This window comes from Vigna unguiculata, chromosome 3 (genome assembly GCF_037176805.1).
Source record: "Vigna unguiculata cultivar grain cowpea cultivar isolate G323 ecotype 2 chromosome 3, ASM3717680v1, whole genome shotgun sequence".
NCBI classification, from domain to species: domain Eukaryota; kingdom Viridiplantae; phylum Streptophyta; class Magnoliopsida; order Fabales; family Fabaceae; genus Vigna; species Vigna unguiculata.
In genome coordinates, this window is record NC_140794.1 from 24,083,605 (window position 1) to 24,096,991 (window position 13,387).

The 13,387-nt window shown below is 29.5% G+C and overlaps 1 protein-coding gene across 2 annotated transcripts; it reads left to right on the forward strand.

Moving 5' to 3' along the window:
- The first annotated feature begins 2,762 nt into the window (after positions 1 to 2,762).
- LOC114179830 (peptidyl-prolyl cis-trans isomerase CYP40-like) lies at positions 2,763 to 7,377 on the forward strand. 2 transcript variants are annotated; one of them, XM_028066298.2, is made up of 10 exons: positions 2,763 to 2,975; positions 3,162 to 3,421; positions 4,821 to 5,321; positions 5,542 to 5,629; positions 5,825 to 5,877; positions 5,988 to 6,092; positions 6,199 to 6,274; positions 6,606 to 6,643; positions 6,849 to 6,909; positions 7,077 to 7,377. In XM_028066298.2, exons 2-9 carry the CDS (start codon positions 3,251 to 3,253, stop codon positions 6,900 to 6,902), a joined length of 1,086 nt encoding a protein of 361 aa, XP_027922099.1. In that variant the 5' UTR covers positions 2,763 to 2,975; positions 3,162 to 3,250; the 3' UTR covers positions 6,903 to 6,909; positions 7,077 to 7,377. The 2 variants fall into 2 exon arrangements, with proteins under 2 accessions (XP_027922099.1, XP_027922097.1); XM_028066296.2 differs by lacking the exon at positions 2,763 to 2,975 and having other exon boundaries at positions 3,051 to 3,421.
- The last annotated feature ends 6,010 nt before the right edge of the window (positions 7,378 to 13,387 follow it).

The following is a 13,387-nucleotide window of genomic DNA, read 5'->3' on the forward strand; positions in this document are numbered from 1 at the left end:
AGGGTCGTCGAGCAAGGCCCGTTTGAGTCTGAATTTAGTCTAGTCCATCTCAACCTTTAGGCTAACCCAACTAAAATTTTAAATTGAAAATTTGGATTGAATTTTTTGGATTATCCATATTTGAAAATTTTGATTTAGAGAATGAATATCTAGTCTATAAAATATATAAAATGTAGATTAGATTGAAATCTAGATCCATTAAAATGGATTTTAAATTGATAGGATTTTTAATAAAATGAATTTTAAATGGATTGGATCGGAGCAAAAGTAAATCGGATAAAGAAAATTAGATTTTTTGCCCACCATTATTTCTGGGAGAGCCATATTTTCGCACAACGACTCCAATACTATTTATAATTATTACAATCTTGTTGTTCTTTTCTCAAACAAAATAAAAATATAAATGTTTCTATCGATTTTGTATAGAATTCACGCCAAAGGAATCTTGGATTTTCTTGCATTTGTAATGTCACAAACTGTTCAACAAGAACATGACAAGTTAACCACGAGAAGAATCCAAGGTGGGTTGAGTTTTGGCCATTAGCATTCTTCAAAAGACATGCAAATGATGAAATGATATTCTAGTCCTAGACCAAACTATATATATATATATATATATATATATATATATATATATATATATATATATATATATATATATGCCTACTATTTAAGAGAAGCTAAATACCACAAAAAGCTCTGTAACATGATGAGTTCATGAAAGCCCAACATAATGATTTTATTTTTCTGTGCATGTATATTTTATTACACCAAGGTAAGAAGTCCGAGATCTGTAACACGAAACCAAGCTAATTTAATCAGATATCCATCAAGGTAAAGAAAATAAACCAATCAGACAACCTAGTTATATTACCAAAGTAGCATAGTGTTTATAATCACAACATTTAGCTATAATAAATGAAGAACCACAGTTCGTAAGGATATATTTTATTTAATGATGGAATTCTGAACGTAGGTATGTGCACGTTATTTTTAGTTAAAATAGAATTTTACGCTTATTCATAAAAAAATTACAACATCTTCAAATTATTTTAATTAAGTAATTTCAAAGATTTAGAATATAAATTTGTCTTATTATTAGTTAGACGCAATCTTTATTCTGATATCATTTACAGCAATAGACACAACACAACTTATGTACATATCTGCCTATAAGTTTATGCTTGAGTCATATATGTATTTAAAAAGTTTTCACATTGTTGCTATTAACTTATAAATAGTTATTATACATTGCGACGAGGATTGTTTATTTTGAACGATTTTACAAGAAGGTATCTTGAAAGAATTCGTCTCCATCAAATATTTGTTGAAGAACATGCTAATGAGGATAAACATTATTAACTTTGTATGGTCCTACCTTTTATTCAGTGTGGATAAACATTTTGTTACTTTAGTTTGATAACTTATGTCAAGTATCATAGTTGCTTGAAGAAGAGATTTGAAAATAATGTTGCGTGAATAACATTTAATGTATCTCTACGCATCAATGTAAATAAACATAACTTGGAAAAAAGAAAAAGACATTCTCTTATGTTCACAACAGAAATTTTTTTTGGAACGACTCTTTAAAACCTCTATATAGAAGGAAAGGTTACGATTGTTCACACGAACTTACAATCTATAGAGATCAAATCCTAAGCTTTCAATTAAATATAAAACATTGTTTGCATTCTTTAATTATCTAGAAGAGTGAACCTAATCTTATATACATCATAAAGTTAAGAATGATTGTGTTTTCAAAGAATACACAATCTTAGTAAAGAGTGGTTGTATTCTAAATAATACATAATTTTTGTCAATAATGATTGTATTCCAAAGAATACTTATGTTAGTGGAAAATATCTTCATTCTAAAGAGGGTACTTAATTTTAGTTAAGAGAGGCTATGCTTCAAGAAATTATTGCATTCTAAATAATATTCAGTTTTATCTAGAAGTGATTGTAATCCAAAGAATATTCAGTATTAGTTAAAAATGTTGTGTTCAAAAGTATACGCAGTCCCATTCAATAGTGGTTGCATTCCAAAGAATAGTTAATCTTAGTAAAAGATAGTTTTCTTCTAAACAATACTCAATTTTAATCACAAGTGGATGAATCCAAATAATACACTTTTTATTTGCAACAATAACTTTTCTTGTGAAACTTGATCAAGAACTTGATGTAGCTTTTGTTTATAGATGAACTGGTATAAAAATATCAAGTGTAAATCTTTTTCTACTCTTTAAATCACTTAATATTAAACTATAACTAAACAAAAAGGGGGGAGTTCTTTTAAACCAAGATTTACAAAAATATTTTGACAATGCATATATACATTTATACTTTATCGATAAAAAAATTATGAATTTAAATATAATAATCGATAAAAAATATTATTATATATATCAAAATTGATCCTGAAATAAAATTTAAATTTAAAAACTTATGAGCATTTAATAAGAAGTTAGAGGAATTAAAGAAAGGGCGTGGTGGATGAAGCGAGCCATTCGAGCGTCACAGTAATTATGCAAAATGGACTTATTAGGGCTGCGACGATAAATGGGCTGTTCTTCCCAATACCCATGTTTCTTCAAGTGATTAAATATTCAATTCTCATGACTATATGATATACAAGCTCAATAAAGAAAGACTAACCCCTTAGATAGATTCTATATTTGAACAGATTAGTGTCTCTCTTTCGTACCTAAAAAGAACAAAAAGAAAGAAAAGAGAAAGAGTATCCATTCTGGTTGAAATTTACCCTTTACTCTACGGACCCTACATATATCCAAATTTGGCAATCAAGATCTGAGAAAACAATGCAAACGCCTTACCTAGTTTCCATACAACACTCATTTCAGACACACACCAAACTAAATTACTTTATTTAATAAATAAGTAAATAAAAATATATTTTTAGGCTTTTCAAAGTTGAAGCTGGTAGGGATGAAGCCAGGGTTGAGTTGAGAAACAAAGGTAAATCATAAACTAAAAAAGCCTTAGCAAACACCAGGGTTGTGCTGTGTGAGTGAGGGTCCTCTCAACTAACACCCCCAAGTCTTTTTTTTTTTTTTTTAACTTTTGTTTCTTCAATTATTATCTGCTCCAATTAATTTTCCCCCTTTTTTTCACACTCTGTTCGTTACGGATTGAACTTTGAAGAGTGACCTCAGAGAAGAGTCTAGAAGGTCTTGTAAGCATTCTACTTCAACCCAGCCAACACCACAGTGAATCACATCGCAGACAGAGAGATGGGGCGAGGAAGGTGCTTTTTGGACATCGGCATAGGGGAAGAGCTTGAAGGAAGGATAGTGGTGGAACTGTACGATGATGTTACTCCCAAAACTGCTGAGAACTTCAGAGCTCTCTGCACTGGTGAGAAAGGCATTGGTCCAAATACAGGGGTGCCCCTTCATTTCAAGGTCTTTTTTTTTTTTTTTTTTTTGTCAATCTTTCTGCTTTCATTTCTCACTTTATCCATATACCCTTCTTCTATGTCTATTCAATTCTCCCTTTTCATCTCTCAAAGATTGCTTTTTTACCCTTGTTTGTCAAATGGTTTATGCCCCCTTCATGAATTCTTCTGAGTGAGTTCTATATGCTATTTGAATGATATAAATATATCTTTTTGCCATTAGAGTGTAACGGGGGCGTTTAGAACTTGATATTTCGATTTGGAGCATTGGTTGTATGTCTCGTTGCTCCCTTTTCATGGACGTATCTTGTTGGTTTTGAGAATTTTAGCTGCTCTAAGATCTGAACTTTGTAGTATTCCAAGGGTTGAATTTGAAGGTGCTTTTTATTTCATCACTTTTGGACGAAGAGTTCTGAAAAGACGGTTATGTCCTGCAAAAGGATTCTTTTACCTTATTATAGTAGATTCTTTGATTGTAGATACCTTATTATAGTCATTCAATATTTACTTCCTGCAAAAGGATTCTTTTACATGTATCAATGTTGGGGTTCATACTGTTTCTTCAATCTAAAACTTTGTTTCTTTCCCGGGACGAATTGCTTTTGAAATTCCATAAAGTATTTCTATATGAAAATATTCGTCAACTTGTTGTATAATAATTAGCAATTGCTAATACAATATGATCCAGGAGATATGCCAACCTTCCGGTGTTCTAGATTTTGGTTTTAAAATGATATAATAATTAACTTAGAATTTTATCTCACCGATGCAGAAGGGAGAGAAAAAGATTACTACAGATGAACAGATATTGGAAGATATAATTTAGTTTAAATTTTAGTAATTCGTGTTATATTGGTCTTTAAGTATAAAAATTGTTTTTTGTTTATCTTGATTAATACTACAACGGGGAATTCATTATTCTTCTGGTGTCTGTTCTTAGTTCATTGCTGAAAGAATATCGTGTAAAATGTGCTTAAATTGGAAAGAATTTTACTGAAGTATCTATTGCCCAGTTGACTCTGTTGTGCTATGTTTTGATAGGAAATTCTGAATCTGTTGGCTTTGGTTTCTCAGCATAACATCAAACAAAACAAAATTTTCATGTGTTCACAGTGCTTTGTGATAATATATTATTACGGATTTAGGGTATGATGATAAATAGTTCTCATCTCTTAACTTATTTGTTGAGGTTCCTGAGAGATATTTGGTGAGATATTATAAAGTATAAATCTTGCTTATGATTAAGCAAAAGGGCAAACAAATTCCTCTTATTATTTTCTTAATTGATTTCTTGAGTCTTGACATATAATGCTACTTCCATAAGATATTGTCCCCTCAAGAGATAAATATGATATCAGTTCAAATGTCAATTTCTGAAATTGTGTTATGTTCTGTTGTATTTTCAGGGATCTTGCTTTCATCGCGTTATTAAAGGCTTTATGATTCAAGGAGGCGATATATCTGCTGGAGATGGTACTGGAGGAGAATCTATATACGGACATAAGTTTGAAGATGAAAATTTTGAGTTAAAGCATGAAAGGAAAGGGATGCTATCAATGGCAAACTCTGGTCCCAACACAAATGGGTCACAGTTTTTCATCACTACTACCCGAACTTCCCATCTAGACGGTAAGCATGTTGTATTCGGAAAAGTAGTAAAAGGAATGGGCGTTGTCCGATCAATTGAGCACGTTGCAACCGGAGAGGATGACCGTCCCACTCTTGATGTTAAAATTGTGGATTGTGGAGAAATTCCTGAAGGTGAAGATGATGGAATATCTAACTTCTTCAAAGATGGAGACACCTATCCTGATTGGCCAGCAGACCTTGATGAGAGCCCTAATGAACTTATCTGGTGGATGAAATCTGTGGACTCAATTAAAACTTTTGGAAATGACTATTACAGGGTATTGGTGCTTTGCTTTCCCATGGTCCATCTCAGATTATTATTCTGATGTATTATTTCATACCCTGACCTGAAAAGACTTATACTGGTTTTCTGAGATATGAATGAAATTATTTTTCTGTCAGTTTACAGTTGTTGAGTGCTTATTTTGCAGTAGTTATCCCCCTTTTCCTGTAATTCTCAGTAGTAAGAAAATAATATGATTTTCATTTTTCTGGCAGAAACAAGACTACAAAATGGCTCTAAGGAAGTATAGGAAAGCTTTACGCTACCTGGATATTTGTTGGGAAAAGGAAGGCATTGATGAGGGTATGCTGCCCTTATGTACTATTTCTTTAGCTTAGTTGTACAATGCTGTAGTTTTGTTAAGCCACAACTTCATTTCACCTACTCTGATCACAATAATGTATTACTGCATATATATATATATATATATATATATATATATATATATATATATATATATATATATATATATATATATATATATATATGCCTTTGCAGAGATAAGTTCAGGATTGAGAAAAACGAAGTCTCAGATTTTTACAAACAGCTCTGTAAGTTGGGAGTTAATATGTTGTACTGTTATATTCATTTGATTCTGTTGCCGTATTAACTAAATTTTCTGTTTTCCACCTAATTGTTTGTGTTGTGTCATTGGTTTAAGGCTTCGAAATTGAAACTAGGGGATATTAAAGGAGCATTGTTGGATACAGAATTTGCAATGCGTGAGGGAGACAACAATGCGAAAGCCTTGTTTCGCCAAGGACAGGTTGGTATTGTAATTGAAGGGCTTTCTGTCAAAAGTTCGGAGCTTTTGTAACCCTTTATTATGTCAGTCTGTGTTACTAATAACTATGTTACTTCCAATTTACCAGGCATATATGGCACTCCATGACATTGATGCTGCAGTTGAAAGCTTTAAGAAGGCACTGGCCTTGGAGCCAAATGATGGTTAGTCATGAACATACAATTTTGGCTATGCCCTTTCTGTCATCTACTCTTTGTTTTAAGTGCCATGCTATATTTGAATTTCTCGTTTATTTTAGTCAAGCTATTGATGCAAAATGGAGAGACAATTTCACATTTTCTTAGGAAGGTGGAGATTAATATCCAGATAAAGAGGAAGAAATTCAATAAAAATGAATATAATGGTCATTTTACAAAGAACTGATGATAATGATGTGATTTTTGTTTGGATAGTTTTACTAAACTTTATAGTGCAGTTCTGCTACTTAGTAATCTAAAGTTTCCTTTGGCATAACTGATATCTTGCTATTTTCAGCTGGAATAAAAAAGGAACTTGCTGCTGCTAGGAAGAAGGTGAGTGGGGATCACTTTTCACAGCTTTGTTTTTCTTTAAAGAATCACTTTTCTTTAAAAGTTTCTTTTCTTTTATGTGATTCTTTCAACTTTTCAAACCAATTAGAAGCCGTAAAGATTACAAAATCCAAAGTTATCACTTTCATTTTTTTTCTATCTAAATTGAACAAGCATCTAAATTGCAAATGTAACATTGTTGTTGCAGATAGCTGATAGGCGTGACCTAGAGAAAAAAGCTTATAGCAAGATGTTCCAATAACACTCTGGTATGTTTTATCTGTCAGCTAAACAGATACACAGATAAATTAATAACTGTGAAGGCATATATCATTACCATGAATTGAAATTCATGTCATTTTTTAGCTACTCTGTCACAATTGCTGATGCATTAAGTTGAAATGAACAGTTCATAACCCATATCATCCCTTTTCAGGCTGAGGAAAACAACCAGATTATTGCAGCATATACATATGGTAAAAGGTTCAGACTTGAACTCATTTTTACTCAAAGTGTTGAGAGTGGAGCTGAGATGAAATAAAGTGGATAAGGATTGGTATTGTTACATATGAAAATTTTACCCAACAATTTTGTTAACCTTTTCTCTTACAAATTATTATAAACTCTGAACATTTTATTGGGTGTTCATCATTGAAATGCAATTTATATAGCTGATGGACAAGGCAATGTTCTATGTGATTTTGATAGTTAATTATTTATTGGAAACTTACACTGAAGGTGTTATGTAGCGGATTTATTGATTATAAATTAATTTGAAACCGTACACATGCTTTGTTAGGGTTTTCAGTTTTGAGTACACAACTTGAAAACAAATTTTAAATAAAATATACATGAAATTTACTTATGATATCTTAAAACCAAGGCTTAAATAAAATTTTGTTCCTTTTATTGTTGTTCAGTCTGTAATGGCTAAGTTCACGACAACTTTCATGTTAGTGTCATGAAATACAATGGAAAAATATTCTTCATTCCACAAAATATCTATATGAAAGAATAAGAAAACATTTACGACGTGCAAAAATAGTGGAAGAAATTTCGAAGTATTAATATGGGATGTGATCGCCATCAAGTCTCTAATTACATATTTGGATCATAATGGGTATCATCATTTTATTAAAAGTTAAAGTTGCACAACAGTATGAGTGAAAAAAGATAGAAAGAATCCTATAAGAAAATAAATATTTAGTATTGATAAAAATTGTATGTTAATAAGTTAAATTATCGATATTTTATTGCATAATTTCATATAACTCAAATGTATTAAATATACAATAAATTATAATATCCAAAAAAATTAATTATAATTAATCTAATTATAATCTCCTTTACTTTAACATTATAAATTAAAATAAAATGATATATTAACTAGTTTATAAGTTGAGATAAAAGTTATAAATATGTACAAATTATTTTATATGTTATGTTGAATACAATATAGATAAGATAACAAACTATGATTTGGAGTACAACATCTTGATGCATGAGTTTTTAGCTAAAGAAGATCAATAGTGATTGGTTGGTTGCAGAGGAATTTTCTTTTATAAGTGAGAGAAGCTTTCACTTTATGTAAAGAAAAAGACGGGATGAATGATTTGAGTTTGAAGACAATTATATAAAAAACGAAGAGGAAAATTATAAATAATATTTATCATATCTAAATCTCAGTATTTAGATTAAAACTTATTTACAATCTCTATTTTAGATCATATAGGAACACAAAACTAATGAAAAGCGAAATAAAAGTTAAAAGATTATACTAGTAATGGTTAACTGACACCAATTTAGAAAAATAAAACACAAGATTATAAATATATTAATTTCAATAAATATAAATATTAAAAAAGATAAAATTAATATTAACTAAACTAACATCAATAACTTTAATAAATATAATAAATAAATTAAACTTGTATATGTCTAAATGATGCTAGCATAATAAATGTTAGAATATATTAACGTTAATTAAAATTATATTAAGTTAAATAAATTAAACATTAAATTAAATAAAACTAATGCCAATTTAACTAAAACTTCTTTAATACATTAATTTAATTACTTTTTTATATTTTAGCATTATGTTAAAATTTGCTTAACTAATATATTTGTGTCAGTCATACAATATTATCTAACATTTACTCATTAATTTTCTTATAATGAAATATCTCAAAATAGTTCACTAAGCAAGATGAGAACTTTATTGAACGAGAGATGGTTCATATAATAGGTGTGTCAACAAAAAAATGACTTAATTTACATTAAGTCCTTACTTTAAACTCACATTTCAAACAACTGCGTTCAAGAGCTAAATTAGATTTAGGTTGTAGACTCTTTCTCATGTCATGTTGACAATGAAAAATTTAAAGGATGCATATTTAATTTTAATAATATTTTTTAAGGAGAACTTATTTGTTAATTTTTTTATCTAAATAAATAATTTTAATATTTTCAATCTGGGACAAATAGAAATATTATTATATAAAATAATTTAACTTCGATAAAGACAACCATGTGAAAAGAGAATTACGTTTACGTTAATAGAAATTTATTTTTCTTGATAAATACTAAGACAAATTAAATTTATCTATGTCTGAATAGAAATGTATAAATTTAAATAATATTATTGAAATTAAAATAGCTTGATGGAGTTACACTTGATTTTTTCAATTAAAAGACTTGTGCATATAGTGTGTTAAAATGAGTCAAAGAACAATTGAAGAACGAATTCAATAATAGTTACAAAACACACCTTACCAAGACTAAAGAACAAAGAACACATAAAGTAATATAAAAAGAATGTTATGAGACTCCTAGTGTACTTAATAGTTTGTAACTACTAATTGAACAAAAAAATTGTACAAATATAAGATTGTTAGTACAACAAATACACTACTAATAAATAAAACATAAATAACGATCACTAGTTGGTGTTGTTTTTTAGTTTCTCCATGATATCATGAAAAGTAAAAAAGCAAGCATGGGTTTTTAAATGATCTACTAAATTACAGTATCATGCTGAAATAATTTGACTTCGTGATCATTTCATTAAACTATATTTTCTTAAGTAGATCTAATACTTCTTTATACCGTCATTGTTATTTATATTATTGAAAATTTGATATTCCATGAATGAATCAAATATATAAAAGTAGATTGTCATTCTTTTTATGAGACATATCATATTCCTTTTAGGCTGTAAATATTCTTACTAAAAGAAAATAGGATATATTTATTTATGAATAATAACTGCTTATAAATTCTCTCATTTATAAAACAAATAAAAATATATTGATTATTAATATTCAAATTAGGGAGAGTAAAATGATTTTATTTATGAACGTAATATGACAAATTCTATCTGCTAATTGGTTTAAAATGAATCCTAATGTTGCAACTAGGGGTTGTCCTAGTTCAACTTCATATGCTAGTATTTTTAGAAGAAATTGGGGAAATATATGGATAGTTTTTCATCTTTTTTAGGAGTACAACCTTCTATTTATGCTAACTTTACAGGGACATTTATGCTTTGGAGCATGCCTGAAGGGAGGACTTTCACATGCTTTGGTTGAAAAGTGATTCTTCTTTAATCTGTCATGGTTTCTTGGATCAACAAGTGGTTCCTTGGAGTCTTACAGGAAAATGCCTTCGGTGCTTGCATTTTTGTACACATATGCAGTTCAAAGTTTCTCATGTTTGTCATGAAGAAAATCAATGTGTTGATAAGTTAGCTAATTTAACTTTGATTCATAAGGAATAATATAGGTGGTTATCTCCATGCATTTATTTAGACTTTTTTCATAATCAATATAGTTTATGCCTCCTGAAATATAAATTTCATCATGGATTTGGCGTGATCCCTTATGATTTGTATTCTTTTTTTTTTTTTTTAATAAATTTTCATGTGATGACAAATGATTGATGAACTTTAGGATGTCAGCATAGCTGAGATGTTAAAATTTATAGTGATGTCTAACATGACCTTATTTGAAAACAAATAACAATATACATCCACAACAAACCATTCTCACTAATATATATATATATATATATATATATATATATATATATATATATATATATTTATATACCATTCAATTCAAGGAAGAATTGAAGATGTTGATGTTGTAGCGACATCTAAATTTCTTCTCTTTCAACCATGAAAACTTTGGGAGTCTTTAGAGCATTTACTTCTTTCTTACCTGTTTTTGTTATAAAAGAATATATGGCTTACCTAAACAAAAAGGACTGTGGGTGAATTGGTTTTAAAAAAAAAACTTTCCTTTCTTCAAATTCTTTTATGCTAGTTCAATCTAATCCAAGACCTACATCTAGTTCAACACCAACCAAGTTTACATTAAAATATTAGAGTTTTTACATGCACACAATCATAACAATGAAAGTAATAGCCCTAGAAACCTTGAACTCTACAAGATTGGTTTATGCACACACTAAAACCATGTTACTATACTGTACTTGGAAACCCTATCGAGATATATCGTCTAAAAAAAAAATTTAGAAAATGAAAACAATATCACCTAGAATAAGATTAGCACAACAAAAAACAACAAACTAAGTGAAGTTTTACATTCCCCTTCAAACACGATATTGATCTCAAAATTTACAAAACGAAAGGCTTTAAGACCCGTTTTTATATAGTTTTGACTCTCAACAGCGGAAAATATTTTGGAAACTATGATTTTGATCTCGTATTAAATAGTTTAGAAATGGAGAGTTATATATATTTTAATGTATTAAAATTGAGTTTTAATATGTTAATTTTACTTTCTAGATAAATTAACCAATTAACTCGTTGTTTTAACATTAAAACATAGAAGTCTAAAACCTTCATTGGACTTAAGTGCTTTTTATCTATTAATTTTTTTTAACATATTAAAAAAAAATCATAACTAGGCATAGTTTTATATGATTCTAATTGGTTAAAACAATTATATAATTGATTAAAATGTTTTCTGCAAGACATTCTAGACCAGTTAAAAGAATTTTAATAAAAATTAAAAACATTTTTTAATCAATTAACTAACAGCCTATAACAAAGACAAGCTCTAATTCATTTGGAAAACTTTCTAAATGCACTTTTTGAATCAAATCATAAAAGAAAAAGTTACAATTAGTTTGCAATCAACACAATACTACCTAAAACATTTTTAAATCTTCATGATCATTGTCAATTTTTAACAAGACATTGGATTCATCAACTAGATGAACCATATCTCCATTATGGATTTATATGATCATGGATTTATCATGTAAATGGATTTATATGAATCAACAAATGGATTTATATGATTCTAATTGATCAAAACGTTTATCTAATTGATTAAAATGTTTTCTGCAATCACTATACCAGCTAAGAACATTTTATCATATTAAAAACGGTGATTAATAGCCTATCACAAAGACAAGTTCTAATTTATTTGGAAAACTTTCTAATTACCATAGTTCGTTCCTATTCAACACAACACAACCTAAAACACTTATAAATCTTCATGATGATTGTCAATTTTTATTGTTCAACAGAGACATTGGATTCATCAAATAGATGAACCATGTCTCCAACAATATTCTTCATCACTCCTTAGGTTATTCTCTCAATGGATAGAGTAAAAATGTTCTCAATTTCTGGTAGCTTCTAAAGCTGAATTTAGCATCTTTTTATAAGAATAGAGGAATGAAAGCATAAACTTTTATTGGTATGTACAAAACAAGGGATCTCGTCACCTTGCCAATAGAGTAACCAGGCTAAAACAAAGAGAACCGATTACACAAAAGAATAAAATTAGAGAGTTATTAGACTTTTCCATTGGCATAGCCAAATATAGGTAGCCACATCCAAAAGTTAAGGGTCGCTGCCGAGCCATTGATTGAGAAGGCACTGAAAGGCTGCTTCTGCAAAATCTCAGAAACAAATCATAAAAAGAAAAGTGATATTGAAATCAGAAATAGGTACTATATCTACTAGTGGTACTGGAAAGTTGAAACTGACAAGGTGGCCTTATACATGCTGCATTATATGGATTTTCGGGAAAGCAGACACACACAACTCAAGTTTATCCCTGCAAGTTGGAACCATGATTATACTGGGTAAATGGTATCAGGTTCAAATTCTAAATGTTTCTTTTGTAAACTCGTGATTATACAACAATACCAATTGCTTAATTGATTTATTCGACCATTTGGTTTGGAGTTTGAGTTTGAGTCTGATGAAGAAGATTCTTCATAGATGTTGAACACTATGGCAGCAACAGGCACAACTATTGAACATGTTTGAATGGTTTTTATGGTAACCTATTAGGTAAACTTCGTTTTATCGGGCATAAGAAAATTTGTCTGAGACCTTTTCAGTAGCTCAGAGGGCCTGCTGCAGCAGTTCCACTCAGATTATGAATTGGGTCCACATATCAGTTTAATTGAAATTAAACATTCCCTTCTTCAGTTTTCTATATTGAAAATCATGTTAGTAACACACCAAGCCACTGGCAGCAATCTATAGAGGCCATTCCTCTCTCTTTATGTGACTATTTCATGGCTAAGTTATGACGCTAAACATCTGAAAATGACAGAAGTGGAATCTTGTGCTATTCTGCTACAGGTTTGGATTTTCCGTTTGGGATTGTACTCCAAATAGATGATAGATTCATGTAAAAGTAAAAATATTGGTATAATCTTCCTATCACCATAATCGTGCTTTCAAAGTATGAAACAGTATAT